Genomic DNA, 25,964 nt, shown 5'->3' on the forward strand with positions numbered 1-25,964 from the left:
CTGGACCTGTTATGGTAGTGTCCTGGTGTGCAGGGGCCCTTGGTCACCAACACTCCTGGTCCTGGCTTTCTGTCCCTGCTGAGCTCTCCCTCACCTGCCTGTTTCTCTCCGCTTCTTTGCCTGCTGCTCAAGCCCTGGCCCTTCTCTAATGGAAAGGTGGGCACTGTGGCAGACCCTATCCCCACTGTGGGCCCCTTAGGTCACCTCTCTCCTCCCATCCCCTGCTAACCCTCTCTCTTCTCCTTCTTTGCCATCCTGCCTGGGATCTCCAGTGTGTGCAGGGGCTTAAGGACCTCCTGAGGACCGCTGCTCTCTGCCTCTCCAGGAGTGGCCTGGGGGGAGCCAGGCACCCGGCACCTCCACCTGCCTAACCTGTGGCCCATCTGCCACCATCTGTGCCTATAGGCTCTGCCCCCGCCTGCCCTACAGTGTGTGCTCTCTAGGGCCCTCAAGAGGGGACGGGGTTGGCCTCTTTGCCCCACCCCCACTCCATGCTGGCCAGAGTGTAGGAAGCCATAATGCAGCTGTCAGCACAATACCTGTAACATGATGCTGAAACTCTCCCACCCTCCTCCCTTCCTTCCCCTTCCCCAGATTTGTGAAGTGTCAAGACTCTTCAGGAATCTTGCCTTACAGCCCTCACCCCCCAAATCAGGCATAGCCATCGTCAAGCTGAGCAGGTTTCTTAAGGAGCCGTCTGGGGTGTTGATGACGCTGCTGAACAAGTTTGGTGACTGTTCTAAGCACAACCAGATTGACATTGTTCCCACGGCCCCATCCCCTCCCCCAGTAGGTAGGATGCAAGGAGCCTGTATCCTTTGCCCCAGGCGCTGAGGGATAGAGCTGGCTCTGCACAGAGCCATGTTCCTTAGAAGACCTAAAGGAAACCCGGCCAGGTGTGGGAAAATCAGCTGAGCCCAGGGCTGGGGGCTGCTTGTCTGCGACCTTTTATAACCAAAATAAAGATTCCCCTCTTCTTGCTGTACCCTTGACTGGTGCCACTTTTTACTTTGGGGTCTGCAGCCGTGTCCATGGTGGTATGCAAGCATGGCTGACCCTCACTCCCAGCTTTGCTCCAACATGTCACCTCTGCTAAGGAGAGTTAAAGGGAACACAACACAACCAGGAGGGAAGTGGGAAAGTGGCCTATAGCCTCTGCACTGGCCCCCCCAGAACTCATCACAATTCCAGAGACCTTGGAGCTTTAGTTGACCTCTGAACTCTGAAAGGCCCAGCCCTGACCAACACAGGGGTTAACTCCAATCTGCGATCCACACCCCCTGAACTGAGCCCAGCCCAGGGTAACAGTCTCATGAAACCTTCCTCTCCCCAGCTGCCATCCCACATTGAGACACAGGCATGCACACTGTACCAGGAGCTAAAAACTAATTAACTAAAAACCAGGTGTGGTGGCACAGGCCTGTAATCCCAGCAACTCCAGAGGCTGAGGCAGGAGGAGGATCACAAGTTCAAGGTCAGCCTCAGCTGCAATTTATCAAGGCCCTATGTCAAAATAAAAAGTAAAATAAGGGCTCTCGGTGGAGCTCTGTGGTAAAGCGCTCCTGGGTTCAATCCTCAGTACCAAAAAGATTAAATAAAAATCTAATTACTGCTGCCATTTAGCAAGGGCTTGCCAAGTTCCAGGTCCATTTTCTCACCTTAACCCAAGAAGATGTCAGCCTTTGTTTTGTTTATCTTTGGAACTAGGGATGGAACCCAGGGATGTTTTACCACTGAGCTACATCCCCAGTCCTTATTTTACTTTTCATTTTGAGACAGGATCTCACTAAGTTGCTAAGGCTGGCCTCAAACTTTTCGATCTACCTGCCTCAGCCTTCCAAGTAGTTAGGATTATAGGTGCATACCACCCGCGCCCAGCTGATGTCAGCCTTTTTACAGGTGAGGGAATTGAGACTCCAGGAAGGTGCAGGAGCTGCCTAAGGTCATCCAGCTAACAGAGCAGCAAATCCAGGTTTGGAACCTGGTCTCTGCCCCAACTGCTAACCCTTCTGCATACCCCAGGAATGGATGAAATCTTGGAGAAGCCCTAAACTCTGCAGGGGGTTTGGAGGTGGTTCCCTCCTTGAACTGAGGGAAAAGTTGAAGCCCAGGGGCAGGAACGGACCTGCTAAGGCCTTATAACAGAGCTGGAATGCAGTCCAACACCCTGACCTCATTCCAGTCTCTCTCCATAAATTCCACACTATCTCTTTGACCAGACTGGAGATGTGGGGTACTCTGAGCCACAGCACCTTGAAGAGAATGGTCGAATCACTTAAAAGTAATCTAGGATCCATTCCTGAAAGCAACTAGTAGAGAGAGCTCTTACCTACATAACTGGACTCTTATTCACAACTAAGCAGGAAGAGAAGGTACTAGAGCCTTCTCTGATCACTTGTTTAATTTGATCATTTCAAAAACAGACAAATTTACTTTGAAGGTCTTTCTGGAAGCTAGCCAAAGTCCCCCTAGTTGCAAACAGAAAACCCCATCTTTTTTCTCGGTGAAGATAGATAGCAACTGGCTGCTGCTTTCTCTCTAGCACAGCTCTTCAGAGCCTGTTACTTCAAAGCCAGCTAAGAAAGGACTGGTTGAATATGGGCCTGGGGATGCTCCAGGAGGGTGGGAAGGTGGCAGGCAGGATGAGGAAGGCCCCCTTGGGCTGCAGCCCCAGCTCCTGTCCTGCTGACTCAGGCAGCTGATGTGGAGCTTTGTGCCCTGCCAGGGCCTGCTGCCTCCTGCCCGCCTGGGCTCCTGGACTTGGGAAATGGAAGCCTGAGGCAAAAGGAGGTAACAGACAGGAACTGAGTCAGGATCAACAGGCCAGAGCTGGCAGGGGGTGTCAGGCAGCCTGACTCCCAGATTCATCCTGGAGCCTCAAAAGAGGAGAAGGGGGATGAGAGGGCTTCCTTTCCTCTGCTTGGGTATGCTGAAGGCATGGAACCTGTGATATGAACCAGGCCCCCTGGCTGAAGCGGTGGGAAGAGAATTCCTCCTTAATTTAGGAGAAACTCTGAAATTCCTAGGCCTAACAGGCTCCCATTGTCTTGGGATCCCTAGGTTTCCCCCAGGACTTGGGGAAGCCCAGGCTCGATGACTAGTGCAAAAGAAGGTCCTTGAGGGCCCAGGGCCTGCTGAGACCAGAGGAGTGGCCTAGATGGAGAGAGGAGGCAGTGCTGAGGGGCTGTGACCATTCACTTTACACCTACAGGATCTGAGGCTTACAAAGGTTGTCACTTGGCCAAGGTTACCACGACTTGTAAGAACTGAACTCAGGCAGTTGATTCTAAAGATACAGGTTACTCTGTCTCATGGAAAACAAGGCATATTAATAAGTTGGAGATGATGGGGAAAAAAAAGTCAGGGAGTCTCTCTACCTAAAGACACTCTCTATAAGGTGGTATTCTAATGTAACTACTTTCCATCATTTTCTGTCAGTGCTCTGATTAGAGCAAATCCTTCAGGATGTCAGGCCTAAAATCCCGTCTGCTTTCTTTTAAACTCTACAATATTAGCCCACATAAGTCCTTACTTTTTCTTGTGGCAAAGAGGCAGATCTCAACTTCAGTTCTTCAGAGTTCTGGGCCTCCAGTGGGCAAAGAAAGTGCTCAGATACTCAGGGGAGCTGGGGGAGACACAGGCCTGTGAAATGGTCCCAGGTCAAGGATCAAACTAGCTGGATCCCAGAGGGGAGTATCATCTCGGAGCCATTCTGAGCTTTGGGTAGGGCAGGGTAGAAAAGCAGGAAGCCACCCTCATGGGCCCAGAGCCAGCACTTTTAGTTGATTCTTGATGAAACTTGAAGACAGGACACCCCCCACCAACTAGCAGCGACAGAAGGTTGGCAACAGAGGAATCTCCATCTCTGAGGCCTCTTTCAAGGGGTCAGAGATAGGGCCATGGTCAAAGAGAAGGAACAGGGAAACTTCTGGAAGACAGGTTTGGGGGAGACATCACTCAGCTCGAACTGCCGCCCCATAAAACAAAATGATATGTGTTGTAGCCATCTCCCTTGCCTCAGCCCCGTCTCTCCCCAGGTTGCTAGCGTTCCCCCCCAGGGGGATCAAACTGGACTGAGCACCTTGGTGGCCTGCTTCCCAGCCTCTGACAGAAGGCAGTCTGAGTCAGACAGGAAAATGGGACAGCCAACCAGCTGGGCCCCCACCCTTGGTGAGCCCAGCTGATACATGATAGTAGGCAGCTTCAAGGGGCAGGTGACCTGGCATGGAGAGCCAGAGGGTAAGTCCTCAGACAAGTGGCAACAGGCCACCAACTTGAAAGGGAAAATTGTGCTGTGATGGGGAAGGTGTTGAAGGAACTTACTGGGTGACTAATTACAAAGGCTGGGCTGGAGCGTCAGAGGCCACTTGTTAAACTCTTCTTTAAGTGGCAACCTGAAAGCTGCTACCTATGCATTCTGGGAGCTCAGAGGGGACCTTGAGAGAGAATGAGGACCAGGGGATGGAATGATGTTTAGGTAGACTCAGGAAGAAGCCTGGAAGAAAGGTGTTGAGGGAAGCAATATAGGGAGCTGGTAGCTGTGTGACCTTGGGCAGATTTTGCCCCTCTCTGAGACTTAGTGTTCCCATCTCCACCGACCTGTGCACATAGACATAATGGGAAATTAAGTTAGATCAGGGATTTGAAAGTGCTTGGGAAACTATGATTCTATGGAAACATGAGCTATATAGCCTGAACCAAGGAAGGATCCACATTCTGCTGCTCCTGGCTTGCTGGACTCTTGTCTAGGCTGAAGTAGCCAGGTAGCTGAAGCCATTCTTACCCCTAGAAGGGTGCTGAGAAGGAGAATCTGATTGGGGAATCCAGGCCACTTCCTAATGTGGGTACCCTTGCATTGCAACCCTGAACAGCAGGAGGCAGCCTGGAGCCCCCATAGGTGCCTGCCCTGGTGGAGCCCACACCTACATTTCTCCTGACTGTCCTGATGACTCACACATCCCAGCCCTTTTACCTTTAAGGAAGAGCCGGAAAGGGTGTGGGGAGAAGAGGAGAAGGAGGGAGGTCCTGGGCCCCAGTCCCGCCCTTGCTCCTCCCCACCCTACCCTGGGCCAGGCCACCCAGCCAAAAGGCAGACCGAGAGTCGGAGAGGCACAGAGTCCAGCATTGGTCCCAAGGCAGCCAGTTAACTCGCCGCCAGTCTGTCTGTCCCCAGAGCCATGGAGAGAGCCAGTCTGATCCAGAAGGCCAAGCTGGCAGAGCAGGCTGAACGCTATGAGGACATGGCAGCCTTCATGAAGGGCGCCGTGGAAAAGGGTGAGGAGCTCTCCTGTGAAGAGAGAAACCTGCTCTCTGTGGCCTACAAGAACGTGGTAGGCGGCCAGAGGGCTGCCTGGAGGGTCCTGTCCAGCATTGAGCAGAAGAGCAACGAGGAAGGCTCGGAAGAGAAGGGCCCCGAGGTGCGAGAGTACCGCGAGAAGGTGGAGACCGAGCTCCGGGGTGTGTGCGACACCGTGCTGGGCCTGCTGGACTCCCACCTTATCAAGGAGGCCGGGGAGGCGGAGAGCCGGGTTTTCTACCTGAAGATGAAGGGCGACTACTACCGCTACCTAGCCGAGGTGGCCACTGGTGACGACAAGAAGCGCATCATCGACTCTGCCCGGTCAGCCTACCAGGAGGCCATGGACATCAGCAAGAAGGAGATGCCGCCCACCAACCCCATCCGTCTGGGCCTGGCCCTGAACTTTTCCGTCTTCCACTACGAGATTGCCAACAGCCCCGAGGAAGCCATCACGCTGGCCAAGACCACTTTTGACGAGGCCATGGCTGACCTGCACACCCTCAGCGAGGACTCCTACAAAGACAGCACCCTCATCATGCAGCTGCTGCGAGACAACTTGACCCTCTGGACAGCCGACAACGCCGGGGAAGAGGGTGGGGAGGCTCCTGAGGAGCCCCAGAGCTGAGCCTGCCCGTCGCCCACCTGCAGCCCTGCCCTCCAGTCCCCAGCCCTCCAAGAGGACTAGTATGGGGCGGGAGGCCCTGTCTTCCCAGACCCTTCCCAATGCTCTGCTCCAATTCCGAAAGCCTTGGAGGGGAGCAGTGGAGCTGAGCCCACCCTGGGCTGGGGATCCCACTCTGCATGCAGCTGTCAGGTGCTCCTAACCGCAGGTGGTCCCACCCACCCCTGCTCTCTGCACCCCCTTTCCTCCCGTCTCTGCCCCTGACTGGGCTACCCACCCTCCTGCTGTCTATTAGGAATTGAGGAGTGTCCCACCCCTGGTGACTGAGAATGGACTGTGTGGCAGAGGCTGGAGATGAGAGAGAGAGGAGAGAGAGAGAGAGAGTGTGTGTGTGTGTGTGTGTGTGTGAGAGAGAGAGAGAGAGAGAGAATGAGGGAAAGCATGTCTGCTGGGTGTGACCCTGTTTCCTCTCAATAAAGTTCCTGTGACACTCCTTCAGTCTTTTCCAGTCATTGGCCATGGGCTGGGAGAGGGAATGACTTTGGACTTCTGGGTTGGGGCCTGACCTCCCCTGGGGCTGGCTCCCCGTGGGGCTGGTGAAACTAGGTGACAGGCGGGGTCCAGCTCTCTCTGACAGAGGGGCCCCAGACTGGTCTGGTCCCAGGAGAGTCAGGTGAGAGCTACTGAGGCGCTGAGGCTCCTCTGCCCGGCTGAGAAGCTGAATGGTGCTGCGGGGCAGGGCAAAGAAAAGCTCGGATCTAGGGGAGCCGGAAACCAGTGAGGTCTCAGGTGTGAGGTGTGAGGACAGCGCCGCAGGGATACGCTTCATTGAGTGGCACTAAGTACCCCAGACAAGAAAGCGGCAAACAGTTCCATCAAATGATCAGATTTGAGCCAAGGGGTGCACGATCTGAGGCAGGCACGGTCTGAGGCATTAAAAACCTAGACCTAAAAAGGGAACGACCCCCACCCCCAGCGTATGGAGATGGGGACAAAAGGAGATGAGCGGGCGGGGAGCAGGGGCTAGCTGGGTAGGAAGGGCCGCGGGGAGCCCGGCCAGCCTAACCCCGGCCTCCTACCCGAGCAGGCAGCAACACGCCGCACTCCGCGGCAGCGGAGCTCCGACCCTCCGTCCCGGCCGGAGACTGGAGGCGGGGCCTGGGGTCGCTCCCACCAATCGCAGGAGGGATCTACCCATGGTCCCGCCCCCGGGACGCGCCTGGCCAACCCCGGAGTGAGCCGCGGCGCACTTGCAGCAAGTGCTGCAGGAGCGGATCCTGCTCCGCAGACGCTGGACGAGCTGACTGAAGAGCGACTTCCCAGCCGCCCGCCAAGTGCCCAGGGCTGCGCTTTCCCGGTTTCACTCAGACAAGTTACTACCCGCCTGGGCCGAGAGCTCGGCTTCCTCAGAGCAGCGGAACCGGGCGAGGCCGTGCGCAAAACGTAGTCCCCGCCCTTTGAGTCATCCGCTCACCTGGCTGTGCCTGGGCCAGGCTGGGTAGCTGGGTGGGCTGGAACAAATCCCCAGGTCGCCCCCATCACACTTGAGAGGCATCTCTGAACCGGTCGCCTGGAGACTTGGATTGTGTCCCTGATTGGCTTTGCCACTTTGGAAAAGCCAGTATACTTGTGTGGGCCTCAGTTTCCCTTCTGTACCATAAGAGTCTTGAACTAAAGGCTCTCCAACCGATAAAAGTGAAAACGTGGGCTTCTGGAGTGAAACTGCCTGGGTTTGGCTCCCATCTCGCCTTGCCCAAGCCTGGTGACCTTGTTTGCCTTTTGGCCCTCATTGCGGGATAGTGATTAAAAAACGGTACTTTCTCTGGAGGCTGAATCAGAAAGGTAGCGAGTTCAAAGCCAGCCTCAGCAATGGTGAGGCACTTAGCAACTCAGTGAGAGGCTGTCTCTAAATAAAATACAAAATAGGACTGGGGATGTGCTCAGTGGTTGAGTGCCCCTGAGTTCAATCCTGGTACAAAAAAAAAAAAAAAAAAACAGTACTTTCCTCTTAGAGTTGCTGTGAAGTTTGAGAAAAGAAATGCATGTAAATAGCTCAGGATATGTGCTCAACAAATGTTAGCTATTAATCCTTCTAGAATCAATGAGTTTAGGGTTTCTCCAGCATTCTGAGCCCAAAGCAGAATAATCATCCAGGACCAGCACTGAAGAGCAGTTTTAATCCAAAACTGACTGCTTGCTTGCTTGTTTGCTGGGCCCCCCAGAAAGGCAGGCCTGACAGCAGGCTTTACTCCTCCACCTGGCAGAATGAGGGAACTCAGTCCAGCCTCATTAGGTTCCCCAGAGTCCAAATTTGGCCACACTCAGGGGACTTAAAACTGAAGGGCTCTTGTCACAGTTCCTAATCCTACAGGGGATGCTTCAGGACATTCTGATGCCTTTTGGGTTCCCTATTATCTCCCCTCCTTTCCTGGTGGTGTGTTGGGTTTCAAGGTTCCAAACCTGACAGAGACTCTGTGCTAGGGCAGGTGACTCCTCTCAGCTCTGGAGGTGACCTGATTTCTCTGATCAGACAGGTCTGGTGACTTTCTCTTAATGGGGTAGGTCCTGGGAAAGGAACTCTTTCTTCTTTTCTCTCTACCTCTGACTTTCTGCCTCTTGTTTCCTGACCCCTCATATGGGAAGAGATGATGCTGGGCGCAGTGGAGCACACCTGTAATCCCAGCAGCCCTGGTACAGAAAAGAAAAGAAAAGAAAAAAGAAAAGAAAGAAAAGAAAAGAAAAGAAAAGGAAAGGAAAGGAAAGGAAAGGAAAGGAAAGGAAAGGAAAGGAAAGGAAAGGAAAGGAAAGGAGAAATGAGAAATGAGCTGTCCTAAGGTAGTGTGTTGCTGTTGAAGAATTTCAAAAGCAGATGATGTGGATTACCATATCAGACACTTATGGCTACATACTATACTTGGTTGAGATACTGTAATGATGTCAGACCTTTTTGTCTGTAACATATTTATTTATTTTTTAAAAATATTTATTTTTCAGTATTTGGCGGACACAACATCTTTGTTTGTATGTGGTGCTGAGGATCGAACCCGGGCCACACGCATGCCAGGCGAGCGCGCTACCGCTTGAGCCACATCCCCAGCCCCCTGTAACATATTTAAACACCACCAAAACCCTAATCAAACCAAAAGTAAGATTTACTGCTTTCTTTTCCTGGTCTATATTTGACATTTTGAAAATTTCAAGTCAGGCATAATGGCACATGCCTGTAATCCCAGCCATTTAGGAGGCTGAAGCAAGAGGATCACAAGTTCAAGACTAGCCTCAGCAACTTAGCAAAGCCCTTATGCCTTAGAGAAACCCTGTTTTAAAATTTAAAAAAATAAAATAAAAAGGGCTGGGGATGTAGCTTAATGGTAAAGCACCCCTGGATTTGATTCCTGGTACCAATAAATAAATAAATAAAAATTTTGGTCCCACTGCTAATAGGTACAGGGTGGTTTTTGTTTGGTTTGGTACTGGGGATTGATCCCAAGGGTGCTTTATCACTGAGCCATAAACCCAGCTCTTTTTACTTTTATTTTTAGATTTTGAGACCGGATCTCACTAGGTTGCTTAGGGCCTCACTAAATTGCTGAGGGTGGTCTGGAACTTGTGATCCTCCTACTGCCCCAGCCTCCTGAGTTGCAAAGACTACAGGCATGCACCACTGTGCCCAGCAGTACAGGATTTCTTTGGGGGTGATAAAATATTCTAATTTTAAATACTGTGAAGTTGCACAACTTTGTGAATATGAACTGAGTTGAACACTGTAGAATGGTGAAATTTATGGTATGTCAATTATATCTCGATTGAAAAGTCTATCCAGAGGCTAAATGTATAGCTTGTGTAGAGTGCTTGCCTACTATGTGAAAATCCCTGGGCTCAATCCCCAGCAAGGATATTTTTTAAAAATCTGTCTCAAAAGGCAAAACAGATAAAAATGCCAAGTTCCATTTGAAATTTCACGGTGGCTATTCATTACTTTCACTTGATCATTTTTTTAACCTTTTCCAAATTTCAAAGTCACATTAAGTCAAAAAAAAATTTTTTTTTAAAGAGGGAGAGAGAGAGAGAACTTTAATATTTATTTTTCAGTATTTGGCGGACACAGCATCTTTGTTTGTATGTGGTGCTGAGGATCGAACCCGGGCCGCACGCATGCCAGGAGAGCACGCTACCACTTGAGCCACATCCCCAGCCCCAAATTTTTTAATATTTTTATTTTTTTTAGTTGTAGTTGGACACAATACCTTTATATTATTTATTTATTTTTATGTGGTGCTGAGGATCGAACCCACGGTCTCGCACATGCTAGGCGAGTGCTCTACCACTGAGCAACCTCAACTCCTAAATCAAAATTTGACTAGCTGGCCAGGCGCAGTGGCACACGCTTGTAATCCCAACAGCTTGGGAGGCTGAGACAGGAGGATCACAAGTTCAAAGACAGCCTCAACAAAAAGTGAAGTGCTAAGCAACTCAGTGAGACCCTGTTGCTAAATAAAATACAATATAGTACTGGGGATGTGGCTCAGTGGTTGAATGCCCCTGAGTTCAATCCCTGATACACACATACATACACACACACACACACACACACACACAAATTGACTAGCCACCTTCCCTTTCCTGTTAACATATAAACAGAGATCAGATATGCTGTTTTACCAATGCCTTACATTTTTATTTATTATTACTTATTTATGTATTTATTACTGTGCTGAAACTTGAACCCAGGGCCTCATGCATATGAGGCAAGTGCTCTACAATTGAGCTACACCCTCAGTCCCTAACCCCTTACATTTACATAGGTGCATTTATTTAGTTATAATTTCATTTCTATCTGATTCTACCTGTGAGTTTGCGGCTACATCCTGGGTTTATTTCTCTCATAGAGTTCCCTAAAAATGGCATGTCCCATTATTTCTTTTTTTCCACAGTGACTCCAGCAAGACAGAACCTGAGTTTAAAACCCTCTTAAAAATGCCTGGAGTGAGGTTAGTGCCAGATTCTCTATTCTGGAAAAAGAGATACGGCTGGTCCTAAGATGAGACAGGGCTGTCTAGACAGAGACCAGGCTCACGAAGATTCAAGCAATCCCAGTCCTATCCTTTCTACACTGCTAGATTATCCTTCCAGGAAATGGAGAACCAGGGCTTATGAAGATTTCCCTCCTAAGAATTTGAATAGTAACATGGAAAATTTGCAATCTAAAATTCTCTAGCAAAGGTACTACTTCCTTCTCAGAACGAAGCAGTTACCTCAGGTAAGGCCAAGTCACTGGGTCAGGCAGGCCACTGTGGTTCCTTCCAGAAAAGCAAGGTACTCCTCCCCATTGCGCTCGCTCCTCTCTCTCTCTCTCTCTCTCTCACACACACACACACACACACACACACACACACAATATCCAAATATCCCTTGTTTTTAAAGAAAACTTATTTCAGATGTTTGCACCAAGATTGCTCTTCTGACCATTAGTGCCCCTCTCCAGCTCTTGACTAGAGATCAGAGTACAGCTTACATCACTTATATGTGCTAAGTAGTTTCATACCTTAATCCTCACAGCAATGCATATTACCATGTTTCCTTTGCATATGCAGAGACTGAGGCTCAGAGCAGCTAAATCACCTAATAACTAAGGTCATAAAACTGCTTATGTGTTGAGAGTGGGAGAGGAGCTGACTTCAAGCCTCACGATCTTTAAGCAACTACAGTTATTTTCAAACTGTGTTTACAGAGCTCCCTAGAAGCTGCCATGGGATAGAAGCACAGGTTGTCTGGGTTTTCTATTTTCACACAACTTCGGCTAAAATAGCCACACATATGTCTGTTTTGTATATTGGAATTTCATGAGTTAAAAATAAGTTTGAAAAGAACCACATTGTGCTGTGATACTCTGTTTCTGTTTTGGACTTTCCAAGAAACAAGAAAGCCTTTTTCTTACTCTACTCTCAATCTAACCACTCCAGAGCTTGGCAGAAAGAAATTGTCTAAAATGATTGTAAAATGGACCAGTTTTCTGGCTCACTCACCAAGTTAACGTTTCCTTGACCTGGTTCTATCCCTTATTCCTTTAAATTCTTCACTCTATTCACAGGGCCCACCCCACACACTCCACATCCCTGCTTTGTTTGGGGCAGAGAAGGCAGGTTTCTGAGGGCAGGTTCCCCTCCCCTTAGGATACCTGTTCCCCACCCCCCCCCCCCAGCCTCACCTACTCACTGAATCAGGAGCCAGGAATGTCTGTGGGGGCAGCAAACAGGTATGTCACCCTGGGGGTGCCAGAGGATGATTCATTTCTCATCTCCACCCAATCTTCTTACAGCTCTGGGAAATGTAACTCTTTGTCTAGAGATTAGAGAAATCCTGGACTCTTAAAAGCACAGAGTCTTCTAATCTGTGAGTGGTACTGCATTTAAAAATCAGATTATGGTAGCCAATAAATGTTTATTGAAAGGGAAGAAAGGAAAGGAAAAGGGGAAGGAGGCAGATGGGAGGAAGGCAGGCACATTTTCTCTTTTATTTTCCAGAGTGAAGCTTCAATCTCCTTGTTTGACTACAGTGGGGACTGACTTTTAGCTCAAAATAGATTATGTGACCTCTGGTATGACTTACAAATTGGGGGAAATCTTTCTCAAATCCCAATCTCCCTCCTTTGCTGTTTCTATAACTCCACAAAGCAGTGTGGAGGTGCCAGAATTAAAATACTGGAAGAATTTAGAGGTCATGACCCAGTGCAAAGGGAAGCACCAGGAGATATTTCTTGAAGCTAAATTTACATAGGAAGCATGTTGCTTAGGACCTGATATTTATTTGGGATTTTAAAATTTTATTAAAAAAAATTTAAAGACATGGTCTGAGCTGGGTGCATACTTTCAACTCCTAGTGACTTGGGAGACTGAGGCAAGAGGATTGAAAGTTCAAGGCCAGCCTCAGCAACTAAGCAAGACCCTAAGAAACTTAGTGAGACGCTGTCTCAAAATAAAAGGGGCTGGGGATGTGACTTGGTGGTAAAGTACCCTGGGTTCAATCCCCAGTATTGGGGTGGGGTGGGGAACGAGACAGCAACAGGGTCTGGCTGTGTTGCCCAGACTGTCTTTGAACTCAGGCTCAACCAATCCTCCCACTTCAGCCTCCCAAGTAGCTGGAACTACAAGCTTGTGCCACCATGCCCAGCTCTATTTGGGATGATTTATAAGGGGTTTCTTCTTTCCCTCCTTCATATCTGCTTCAGGTTTTTGGAATGAGGAGGGTAAAACTGAAACTAAAACTAAAACCTTGCTGTGTATTCTCACTAGAGCATCTTGTTAGTACTCAAATTTTATATGTATATATATATATATATATATATATATATATATATATATATATATATATTGTTGTTGTTGTTGTTTTAGGTGGACATAACATCTTTATTTATTTTTATGTGGTGCTGAGGATCGAACCTAGTGCCTCGCACATACCAGGCCAGCTCGCTACCACTTGAGCCACATCCCCAGCCCCAGTACTCAACTTTTTTTAACCTCACAGGCGTCAAATGCCCCGCTCATCCAGAGCCCGTCAGTCTTAGCCAACCTGAACACTTGGGCTCTGAAACTGTCTGGAGCTAGTTCCCTGGCAGGAAAAGAAGGGATACAATGGGTGGGAAATGAGACATGTGTTTTCCCTTATCCTCAGTAGGCATGAAGCCACAGCAGATGTATGCTAATCTGGGGTTCTCTTTTCTAAACAGGAGAAGAAGAGGGAGTGGGCAGCCCAGATCAGGTTGGGTCAGGGCTCAGTAGCAGGGGTAAGAGAAAAGAGAAGGTAAAGGAGAGGAGGGTCAGTAGGGGACTTAATAGTGTTGGGTATGTCTGTCTAAAGTCACCCCCACCCTCTCAGGATTCTTTTTTTTTTTTTGGTGGCATTGAACACAGGGGCACTCTGAGCTATATCCCCAACCCTTTTTGGGGTTTTTTGGTACAGGGGATTGAACTCAGGGGTATGCAACCACTGAGCCACATCCCCAGCTCTTTTTTATATTTTGAGACAGGGTCCTGCTGAGGGCCCTGTTAAGTTGCCGAAGCTGGCTTTGAAACTTGAAATCCTCCTGCCTCAACCTCCCAAATTACAGGAGTGCACTGCCACACCTGGCCCTTTAATTTTTAATTTTGAGACAGGGTCTTCTAAGTTGCCCAGGCTGGCCTCAAATTTGTGATCCTTGTGTTTCAGCCTCCCAAGTAGCTAGGCTTATAGGTTTACATCACCACACCTGGCTCCCTCTCAGGATTCTTGAGACAGGACAGAAAATCCCTCAAATCTACCTTCCCTTTCTTCTTCCTACAGATCCTGATGGAATCAAACTTCTCATCGTGAGCCAGCTGTTGGTGAGCATTTTGCTAACTCATACAGACTGGGTATGTTTCAGCACTGTGGGCTGTAGGGCTCCCTCCCTCTTAAGCCTCTTTGTTAGGCTGGGAACCAATGATCTGTGGTCCCTAGTGAGTTCTTCCAAATTTCACACTGTGTTCCAAGTATTGGAGTCTCCACTTCAGAGTCAAGAAATGCACAGATCCTAATGGTAATTGCCAGCAGGGATATCAGGAAGGATGACTCAGTAAGACATAAAGTGGCACTCTCTTTTTCTTTTAATATTTATTTTTTTAGTTGTAGTTGGACACAATATCTTTATTTTGTTTACTTAATTTTATGTGGTGATGAGAATGGAACCCAGGGCCTTGCACGTGCTAGGCGAGCACGCTACCACTGAGCCACAACCCCAGCCCTAAAGTAGCACTCTCCTAGGAAGGATTTCAGTAATACGAATCCAGAACCTGGAATATGTGAGCTATTTCACTTGAGTTAAAAATCAGAGACTCAAAGATTAGGGTACAAAAATGTTAATCACAGCACTATTTTCCATAATAAAAGCTTGGTGTATTAGTTTTTCATTAGCTGTGACAAAATACCTGAAAAATCAACTTAAAGGAAAGATCTATTTTGGCTTATGGTTTCAGTCAATGGTTGGCTAGCTCCGCTGTTCCTGGGCCTGTGATGAGGCAGTTCACCATGGCAGAAGGGTGTGGCAGAGCAAAGCTGTTCACCTCATGGTAGTCAGGAAGCAGAGAGAAAGAAGGGGGCCTGTGGACTACCACATCCCCAAGAACCCAGTCTCTTCAATTAGGTCCCAACTCCTATGGTTTTCATCATCTCCCAAAAGTCCATTTAAATTATGAAGCCATAAATGGATCAATCCACAGATAAGATCAGAGCCCTCATAATCCAGTCACTTCCCAAAGGCCCACCTCTGAACATTGCTGCATTGGGGATACGGCCTTCAACACATAATCCTTTGGGGGATACTTCCTAATTCGCCATAGTACTTGGTAGTGACTTATAGGCTAACCATGGGAGTCTGGATAGGTAAACAAGGTTATAGCCATACCACCAAATGTTATTATGTACACATTAGAAAGGTTTTTATATATTTTTTAATTACATGGAATATTGTAATTGAAAACAGTGGGATACAACTGGGTTCGGCAATCCCAGGTACTCTGGAAACTGAGGCAGGAGGACCACAAATCCCAGGCCAGCCTGGGCAACTTAGCAAGACCCTATCTCAAAATAAAGATCTGGGGATGTAGCTCAGGAGCAGAGCACTCGCCTCAGCTTGCACAAGGCCCTGGGTTTTACTCCCAGTACCAAAACAAGCAAGCAAACAAGGCAATTATAAAATATCCCAGTTATATAATGGTATCACCCTTATGTACAGAAAAATAAGATTGAAAGAATATATAATATATACAACGTCTGAATCAGAAATTTATTATTGGCTGGGCTAAGCTACTTGGGAGGCCAAGGCAGAAGGATGGCAAGTTCCGGGCCAGCCTCGGCAACTTAGACAAATTCTGTCTCAAATAAAAAATAAAAAGGGCTGGGGATATAGTTCAATGGTAGGGTATCTCTGGGTTCAATTCACTTACCCTGCCCCCCAAAAAAGGAAAAAAAAATGTATTAATTATAAATGCTAATGATTATTTCTGAAATAGGATTATGGGTGACTTACTTTCTCTTTTCATTTTCCATTTTTTTTTTTTTTTTTTTTGATACCAGGGATTGAAACCAAGGGCACTTAACCACTGAGCCACATCCCCAGCCCTTTTTTTTTTTTTTTTTAAAGAAAGAGTGAGAGAGAGGGACAGAGAGAATTCTAACATTTACTTATTTTTTCTTAGTTCTCGGCGGACACAACATCTTCGCCTGTATGTGGTGCTGAGGATCGAACCCGGGCCTCATGCATGCTAGGCGAGCGCGCTACCGCTTGAGCCACATCCCCAGCCCCATTTTCCAAGTTATTTTATCTGGAAAAAAAAATAGTCATAAGCTTGACTGCTGTGTGTCAGCCACATTGGAACATGGTCCTTTCCTGCCCATTTCATATTGAATGAGCCTCACAGACAGGGAGCTTTATACTGTGCTTTCCCTATGCCATCACCTCAGTGCATGCACAAGGAAATGAAAATCATTTTGCTTGGAGACTATATTTATTTTCATTAAAAAAATTTTTTTTAGTTGTCGACCTTTATTTATTCTTATTTATTTACTTATTTATATGGTTCTGAGAATGGAGCCCAGTGCCTCACATGTGCTAGGCAAGTGCTGTACCACTGAGCCCCTCTCCCCAACCACCAGGAACTACATTTTTTTTTTTTTTTTTTTTTTTTAGAGAGAGAGAATTTAAATATTTATTGTTTAGTTTTCGGCAGACACAACATCTTTTGTTTTGTATGTGGTGCTGAGGATCGAACTGGGCAGCTCACATGCCAGTCGAGCGTGCTACCACTTGAGCCACATCCCCAGCCCAGGAACTACATTTATTGAGGGGGGAAAAAAAATTGAGGCCTGAAAATAAGGTTCTGGATTATTTCCATCCATCTCTAATCCATGACTAGAGAGAATAAATGCATAGGGCTCTTGGATATGAGGCCATAAAGTTGTAAATGACGCGCTCCAGCCCCCACACCTGACTTGTTTTGGTGGGAGCCGGAGCCTCTGATGGGTAAGCATTAAAAACCATGACCACAGCTATTGGTACTGTTTAAAAAACACAGCACCCACCTCACGCCCTGATGAAGGACTTGTCCAGCAGCCTGGGCGTCAGGATTCCTGGGCTCCAGGCCCTATAGGTGACTCACAGTCAGCCCCAGGCTGTGCCTCCTGGCCTCGGTTTCCCTGACTTATTCTGTGGGTACTCCCACCTACTGTGCAGGGTGTTAATGGAGGTAAGGTGCTTTGAACTCCTCAGATGAAAGAGGCTAGGGAGGGAGCACCCAGTTATTATCCCCTCTATAGTCCAGCGTGGGAGCTGAGGTCGTCTGCTTTCATACTGTTCCAGCTACAGAAGCCTCCTCATAGCCCCCCACTCTTCTGCTTTCAGCTCCAGGTGCCAAAATTGGGAAGCAAAGATCAGGTGCCTGTTTTTTTTTTAGGTATCAGGGATTGAACTCAGGGGCTCTCAACCACTGAGCCAGATCCCCAGCCCTGTTTTATATTGAGACAGGGTCTCACTGAGTTGCTTGGCATCTCTCTTTCGCTAAGGCTGGCTTTGAACTTGTGATCCTCCTGCCTCAGCCTCCTGAGCCACTGGGATCATAGGTGTGTGCCACCATGCTGAGCCAGTGCCTGTTTTAATACCTATTCAGAATAGATTTTCCTAAACTGAATTATCCAACTGTTCAAACCACCAGTGACCTTTCTCCTCAGTTTATGATTTAGTAGTCTTAAAACATTTAGAGATGCCTAAATTCTTTCTCATGTTTGGCCACAAATACTGTGGGTTAAGAGCTTATCTAATCCACCCCCTTTGAAGTCTGGGGATTGAACATGGGGCTTCACACATGCTAGGCAAGTGTTCTATCACTGAGATACATTCCAGTTCAAAGGCTGTTAACTATCAATAGCAAAGGAGAGATACACACAATTCAAAAAATTGGGAAACAGCAAGGCTGACTTAAGTTCCAACTCCTCATCTGTTTTCCCCTTCTAAAATGGGTAATGCTTTAGTGACAGTCCCTGCTTTGTCAATCTCCAGGGGTTGTGGTGATAACCACCTGAGGATGTGTGTGGAGGCACTTCATAAACTGTCAAATTCTTCACAGATGTTAACCATCTGGAAGGTATATACAAATGAGACAGCTGGCACAACCCATCCTAAGCCCAGTCCCCTCCAACAGCCAGGTTACAACCACAAAAATAAATCTGGGGTGCCACCTCCTGGTTGGAAATATGAATGGCATTCCCATCCAGCATTAAGAATGGTCAAGGAAGCACAGAGCAGTATTTCCTGGCTTCAAATCATCTTAATTTTTACACACCCTCATAACAACTTAATTCTTTCTTTTGGGGGGGGCAGGTAACTGGGGATTAAACCCAGTGGTACTTTAGCACTGAGTTACACACCCAGAACTTTTTTTTTTTTTTTTTTTTTAAGACAGTCTTGCTAAATTGCTGAGGCTGAGCTAAAACTTGCAATCCTCCTGCCTCAGCTTCCCAAATTGCTGGAATTACAGGTGTGTACCACTATGCCTGGCTAACATTTTTATTTAAATAACTCACTTTGCATACATTTTTCATATCTGAAGCAAACAATCTTTCAAACTTTTGACAAGCTAACACTTGCCAAAAATAGAGCAAAATCATGAAATAAATACAAAGAAAATAAAATATTAAATAAGGTTTAGCTAGGAAGTGTCACCTGTGAAGGTCTGAGTGTGAAGTTCACTGTTAAAACTGAAGAGTGACAAAAGCACATGACTGGGGAGTAGGAGTCAATCCTCTTGTACAACAGAGTCTGCACTCCGGGGAAACACTGACCTGTGTGAAGAAACAGGACCCTCTGGAGGGTCTCTTGTTCTGCCCCAATTCCCTGGGCCTGAAGGATTGAAGAAAAGTTTAAAGCCACAAAAAGTAGAAAAAAAAAATCTATTATGTGCATTTCATCAAAACCCAAGGAAAGCCAGTGTTCAGCCTCCCGGTGGTACTTCTGGTGCAGCAGGGCCCGGAGCCCAGGGCATCACTGAGGGCACTGTAGGTGCTCTGCTCTTTGTCATGCCTGGCTTTTTGTCCAGAAGTCCTTTGCAGAACTGAGTGTCCCCTTGCCAGCTGGAGGACCTGCTCTTGGGTCTGCAGTCTGTGAGCTGTCTGCTGCTTACAAGGAGCCTTCACTTTCCCGGGTGCTGGGTTGTGCATCAGGGCCCAGCTTGTTGCTATAGCTGCATGGCTTCTTGTTCCACTGACTGGTCCGAGGGTGCCAGGTACTTCTCTTGGAGGCCCAGTGTGCTGGGGAAGGGTGAGTCAAGGCTGACAGTAGGCACAGGACTGGTCTGGGCAGTACTTAACCTCTACTGACGCCCACCCTCCAACCATATCTAGCAGACTCCTCCTATGCCCCTCTTTCCTCATAAGTGAAGTCTCAGGCCACAGGTAAAAGGGACCAATTAGGTCTGAGAAGTCTCTAAAACCTCCAGATGTATATGTGTCTATATTTCTTTCTTTCCCACATAGCTGAAGATCAGAGGACCAGAGAGTGCTAACCTTCCAGCTTTGTTAAGGCACATGCTACAGAGCCAGAGAGAAGAGGTTCAAATCCTGATTTTTTTTTTTAATATGTACTTTTTTAGTTGTAGATAGATACAATGACTTTATTTTACTTTTATGTGGTGCTGAGGATCGAACCCAGTGCCTTCCACATGCAAGGTGAGTAATCTACCACTGAGCTACAAGCCAGCCCCTCAAATTCTTTTTTTTTAAATTTTTTAAATTTTATTTTTTAATTATCGGTGGACACAACATCTTTGTTTGTATGTGGTGCTGAGGATCGAACCCGGGCCGCAAGCATGCCAGGTGAGCGCCTACCGCTTGAGCCACATCCCCAGCCCCCCTCAAATTCTGATTTTTGCCATTCCTTTTTTCTTCTCTGTAAAATATCACTTGAAAGCTATTGTGAGGATCAAACGAGACTGTGAATATGAAGTTCCTAGTAGGTCCTCAATAAAATCTGTCACTTCATTGCCAGGAAAAGAACAAAATGGAGGCTCAAATAAAATGATAAATCTCTTCTTGGCTGCAGAAAGTGACTGCATGTGTGAAGCAGCTCCTTGGTCCTGCTCATTGTATTGCCATAATTAATTAATTTATTAGTTTTCCGAGGCAGGGTCTCACAATGTTGCCAAAGCTGGGCTTGAACTTGCACTCTTTCAGCCTCAGCCTCCTAAGAATCTGGGTTTACTGGTATGTGGCATCATGCCCAGCTTACTGCCGTCATTTTATAACTCATCTGTCCTTCGAGTTTTGTTTCCTACACGTAAAACGGCCTGAATAAATGCTGGCTAGAATTACTTTCCTCTATACTCAAGGACTCTGGAGCCCCCTTTGTCTCCAGCTTCTTTTGTGGATGCTGAATCTCTCAGACCATAGCCTCTGTGACCTGAGGGACACCCCAACTGGTCAATAACCCAGTTCCAAAGATCTGTCTCTTAGACAGCTCTAGATGTCCAATGACCCTCTCAAACAGTACATCTGCCAGCTCTCATCCCTTCAAATGAGAAACCTGCCCCCTCCTTTTGTGTGTATGTGGGGGGATTCTAGGAAGTGAATCCACAGGTGCTGGACCACTGAGCCACATCCCCAGCCCTTATTTTTTTATTTTAAGACAGGGTCTCACTGAGTTGCCCAGGCTTGCTTCAAACTTGCAGCCCTCCTGCCTCAGCCTCCCAAGTCGCTGGGATTACACCTGTGCATCTCCCTACCCACCCATCCTCCTCCTCCTCATCCCAGTTAACTAGCACATGCCACTGTCTAAGCCATAAATTCGGGGGTCCAACTCTTAGTACTGACTGAACGCTGGCTCTCTGCCCTGAGCTGAAGGCCGCACTCCAGCAGAACACTCAGGCCCTCCACTGCCAGTCCTGCCCACTTTCCCTTATGCCGGCATCTCCTCCCCCTTCACATGTAACACATCAGGCAAACTGAACCCTTTGCACTTTTGCCCTTACATTTTTAGGCCTCTGTAGCTACTACATTTCTAGTCAATATCCTCCTTTGTTCTGAGTACAGCTACCCTGAAGCATTCTAAGGGACCAACCTTTGCACATAAGAAAGATAGTTACCAGAGAGCCAACTGGTCACCACCAGGGTGGTGATGGCGCCTCCCATGGCCATTCCTGCACCCCATGCTTTATACTCCAATTGTGGCCAGGAAGCAGGTGAGTCTAGGGAGTAAGGATACGAGGAGAAATGGAAGTCAGCTCCCACTGCGGCAGACATCATGGCCTCCAAGCTTCGCTGCTCTTGTACCCCAAAACAGTAGCCGTTGGCCTTATCCACAGCCTGTAGGACTCGCTGGATGCTGTCCTTGTCCTGAGCATGGAGAATAAATAAATGAGTGAAAGACAGGTATGCAGAATTGAGGCTATACCAAACGGCCTACAATCTCCAAACACATCCTCCTCGCTCCTCACTCATAATGCCCTAGTGCATGTAGCTTCCTGGAGTAGTTCTGTGTGTCCCAGAGGCCTAGCTAAGTTCCATCTTTCCTGACTACCAACCCACCCGAATCAGAATGGATAAGCTCCTTTATGCACATTCAGCCCACTGGGTTTATTCTAGCTACTTGGGAGGCTGAGGCAGGAAGATCACAAATTTGAGGCCAGCCTTAACAACTTAGTAAGACCTGCTCTCAAAATAAAAATAAAAAGGTCTGGGGGTGTGACACACACCTGTAATCCCAGCAATTCTGGAGGCAGGAGAATTGCAAGTTCAAGGCCAGCCTCAAATATTTAGTAGGACCCTCAGAAAATTAGCAAGACTTAGTCTCAAAATAAAAAGGACTGGGGTTCAACCCCTAGTAAACACACATACATACACACGAAAATAAATTAAAAAACAAACAAACAAAAAAAAAATAGAAAAGAAAAATTTAAAAAAAAGATCAGTTAGTTCAATTCTACCAACTGCAAAGCAATCTAACATGCATCTGTGTCTCCTACGTATCTTTGCAGAAGGCAAGATGAGACGCACAGGGGTGGGATACTGCTTTGCAAAGTCAACAGTTACCCAGATAAATGGGCCTAACACACTTGTTACTGGTCAAGTCCCTTGTTGATAACTTTCTGCACTCATCCATTTTTCACACTGAGGAAAAAATGTGTAGAGAGGACGCAGTGATATACAACAGGGCAAACTAAATCCTGCTCACTACGAGACCTGCTCCAGAATACAAGAGAGCCCAATGATAGACTCAGGACAGAGACCATTGTTTAAGCTCTGAAAGCTTTATATGCCCTTGGCTAATGAATCCCAGGCAGCCAGAGCATATGGCCAAGGGGAATAGATATCTCAGTACCTGTATGTTCAGAGGGATAAAGGAGACCAGGCTGTAGTCTTCAATGAGCTGCACCAGTTTCTCGTTGAGCTGGCGATAGTGGCGGAAGAAAGGGTCAGAAGCCAGGTGGTCAAGCAGATAGGAGAGGTCAAGGACCTCTGTATAGTAGTCCAGGTTGAAGGCTAAGGGGAGAAACCAGGGTTCAGGAGCAGCCAGTATCAGGCTAAAGACCTGAGGATGTTGCTTGGTGGTAACATAGACACTTACTAAGCATGAGGCCCTGGCTCCCTACACCCAATGGAGGCAAAAAAAAAAAAAAAAAAAAGGCCATAATATATGGGCTTTGGGTGTAGCTAAGTCATAGAGTGCTTGCCTAGCATGTGCAAGGCACTGGACTTGATCCAAGTACTGCCAAAACAAAACCGCAAAGACTGGGGCAGATGTATTTTCTTTAGTCACTCAATACTTCTTGCTACCGTGAAATGAAGTTAATAAGAAATAATAGGTTTCACCAGCTGTCTCCGTCACTTACTAGCTGTATGGACAGGTCTCCATCTCCATTGTAAGCATTAAAAACTATAAACTGGAGCACCTCGTTTATAGGTGACTAATGGTAGTAAATAACAATTTCAAATAGGTATTGAGAACTGTGCTTAGTCCCTGCCTCATGAAGCTCAGCCTCATAGCACCTGCAGGGCCTGGAACACACACTACAAGGACTCTGTAAGTATTGGTCCAGTTGAATTACTGATACATTCCAGGCATGGCCTCTTGGGTAAATCACTTTCCCTTTCTAAGACAGTTCCTCCTTTTTTTAAAAAAAAAAATATTTTTATTAGTTGTTCAAGGATCTTTATTTTATGTACTTATTTATATGTGGTGCTGAGAACTGAACCCAGTGCCTTGAACATGCTAGACAACTGCTCTACCACTGAGCCACAACCCCAGCCCAGTTCCTTCTTAATATAAAATGAGGAGACCCAAATAGATGCTCTGAGGTCCTTTAGTCAGTTCTGTGAATTAATTTCCCACTGAAAGAAGGAAAGTAGGTCTCCCTACACTGTCCATTTCTGCCCAGAAAAGTCAAGCATTTGGGCTCCTTGGCAGGAATGTCCTGAGATGAGGTGGCTCCTCTCAACGTACTGACATCCCTTCATGTCTTGAGAGGTAGTTAACCTCCCTGAATAAGGTCAATATCACATCACTTCCCCAACAACCTCCCTCCCTGTGTACTAGTCATTTTAGCTTTTCTTCTGTAAGCTCCTTTATGGCTGGATATGCTATTTAGGGAACCAACACCTCTGGTACAACAGAGCACTAATTCAGTAGGAGAAAAATGCTGGCCACTAGGATCCTAGACAACTCCCCTGCATCTCTGCCATGTGAGGACAGTGTCATAAGGTGGCTGTCCACAAGTCAGGAGGAGGCTCTCACCAAACCTTGGATCTTAGACTTCTCAGTCTCCAAAACAGAAATAAATGTTTGCTCTTTAAACCATATGGCTAATGGTATTTTTGCAGCCCAAACCAACACAAAGCCTTTACCCTTAATGGACCCTCTGCCTAGAACAGTCCTCCTTTAATTGGCTCTTCACCATTCAGTTGTCACTGCCTAAGAGCAGTAAGACATTCTTCCCTCCCAGCCACTCACTGTCTTATCACCTTGTTTCCTTAACACATTACCATCTGTAGCCCTCTTATCTCGAAAATCTACAATAGCATGTGGCACAAAATAAACGGGCAGGAGTTAGGACCTGCTATGGCTGCTACCATACATGGTCCCAGAGGTAGCGTTCTTCAGCTGAGATCTTTTTCACTCCAGCCCAGCTGCTGTCCTTGCCAACCCAAAACAGGAACTCTTACCCAGTTTCCCATAATGCTCAATGAGGTCCATCTTGGAGAGGAGGTTGACGTGTGGCAGCTCCACATGCAACATGGTGGCCAGAGAGGTACATAATACTGAGATGAACTTGGCTGGGTCTGTGCAGTAATGAGAATCCACAAGATGGACAGCAGTCAGCTGGAAGGGGAAGAGACAGAGTATGACCTCGGAGGGCAGGGAACATTTTGGCTTGCTGTTTCATCATATTAGAAGCTTGAGGGCAGACTGTAAACCTTCTCCAATAGTCTCCTCCTGGTCCTGTTTTGTTCTAATAGCCATTCTCATGCTCTTCTCCCAGAAGATATGGGTCACTTTTTCTCCTTTTTTGGTTACATTACTGGGATTGAAACCAGGGGTGGTTTACCACTGAGCTACATCCACAGCCCTTTTAATTGATTTTGAGACAGGGTCTCACTAAGTTGTTCTTTTTTTTTGGTGGAGGTGCTGGGGATTGAACCCAGGGCCTTGTACATGCGAGGCAAGCACTCCACTAACTGAGTACTATCCCCAGGCCCTCACTAATTTTTTTTTTAAGTTTTCAATGGACCTTTACTTATTTTTTTATGCATATGTGGTGCTGAGACTGGAACCCAGTGCTTCACATATGCTCGGCAAGCACTTTACCACTGAGCCACAACTCAGCCACCCCCTCCCCACTAAGTTTTGAGTCTCTTCTTGAACTTGCAATCTTTCTCAGCTTTATGAATGGCTGAAATTACAGAAGTCCTTCCCCCCCCCCTTTTTTAAATAAAATGCCTGGCACAAAGCTCTAAGTGGACAACAAATTCAAATCCCAACAATACATCTGCCTCCATTCTTTCACTTACTCTTGTCCACCAACTTTATATATAAAACTCCTTCCCTATTTCCCAAAGTGTCAAACTGGGTACCAACATATCGTTTTGCAGGTAAGAAAACAGAAGTTCAAAGAGATCCCACCCAGAACACACAGCGAGTTAGTGGCAGAGACAAAACTGGAGCTCATAACTGTTTTTACTTCAAAGCAACTTGGTCCCTAGCTCACTGTGTAACATGAAGGTGTGGACCCTGTCTTCCTTAGTTGCTCCACCTGCAAAATGGACCTGCCCAAACTGAGACGCACCCTGAGATCCCACTGAGCCATCTGCGAGAATATGCTGCGAAGGGCGCCGTGGTGCGTGCACAGCTCCACCTGGCCTGGACAGTCGAAGAGGAAGTAGTGGCCGCGGAGTGGGTCCAGCTTGGCCCGCAGCCAGTCCAGGTTGGCTTCCAGGTACTCCATGCAGTAAAGCAGGCCGCCGTTGGGTCCCAGCCTCAGCGCATCCATCACATCACCCAGTCCCACTAGCTCGCCCACGTCCACAGCGCAGTCGTATGGCAGCCCTTCGTTGGCCGGGTCCAAGTTCACCACCGCCACGCGCCGGCCCAGCGCGCGCAGGAACTCACTCATGCCCAGGCAGTACGTGGTCTTTCCTGAGCCCGGCGGGCCGATCACTGCCTGCCCGAAGGCCGTGGCCGGAGCGGCTCCCGCCATGGGGAAAACGTGGTCCGGAACAGAACAGATGAACCCAACGGGAAAACAGGGCGGGCACCTGTATAGGAGATGAAACTACGGGCGGGAGACCACCGACGTGCTCTCTGCAGGGAATGATGACCGCAACCCAGGGAACCCGCGCCAGGAAAGGGTAGCAAAGGGGGCCGGTACGGAAGGCACCAGCTCTCGACTTCCGGGCGGCGTCGGAAGCAGCGGGGCGGGGAGAGGAAGTCCCGCCCTAAGGCAGCCGCGCTACCAAGCTGGGCGTGGCCACACAGAAGGGACTTTCGCT

At 47.7% G+C, this 25,964-nt stretch overlaps 2 protein-coding genes across 2 annotated transcripts; one reads left to right on the forward strand and one right to left on the reverse strand.

The window, feature by feature from the left end:
- Nucleotides 1–5,165: 5,165 nt before the first annotated feature.
- Nucleotides 5,166–6,035, forward strand: Sfn (stratifin). Its single transcript, XM_026391752.2, has one exon. The coding sequence runs from the start codon at nt 5,178–5,180 to the stop codon at nt 5,922–5,924; it is 747 nt and encodes a 248-aa protein (XP_026247537.1). The 5' UTR covers nt 5,166–5,177; the 3' UTR covers nt 5,925–6,035.
- Nucleotides 6,036–15,708: 9,673 nt separating this feature from the next.
- Gpn2 (GPN-loop GTPase 2) lies at nt 15,709–25,844 on the reverse strand. The gene is made up of 5 exons (XM_026391694.2): nt 25,262–25,844; nt 24,141–24,297; nt 22,300–22,460; nt 21,184–21,314; nt 15,709–19,235 (listed from the first exon to the last, which is right to left on the reverse strand). The coding sequence occupies exons 1-5, from the start codon at nt 25,670–25,672 to the stop codon at nt 19,163–19,165; spliced, it is 933 nt and encodes a 310-aa protein (XP_026247479.2). The 5' UTR covers nt 25,673–25,844; the 3' UTR covers nt 15,709–19,162.
- Nucleotides 25,845–25,964: the final 120 nt, after the last annotated feature.

The sequence above is a fragment of the Urocitellus parryii genome, chromosome 11 (genome assembly GCF_045843805.1).
Source record: "Urocitellus parryii isolate mUroPar1 chromosome 11, mUroPar1.hap1, whole genome shotgun sequence".
NCBI classification, from domain to species: domain Eukaryota; kingdom Metazoa; phylum Chordata; class Mammalia; order Rodentia; family Sciuridae; genus Urocitellus; species Urocitellus parryii.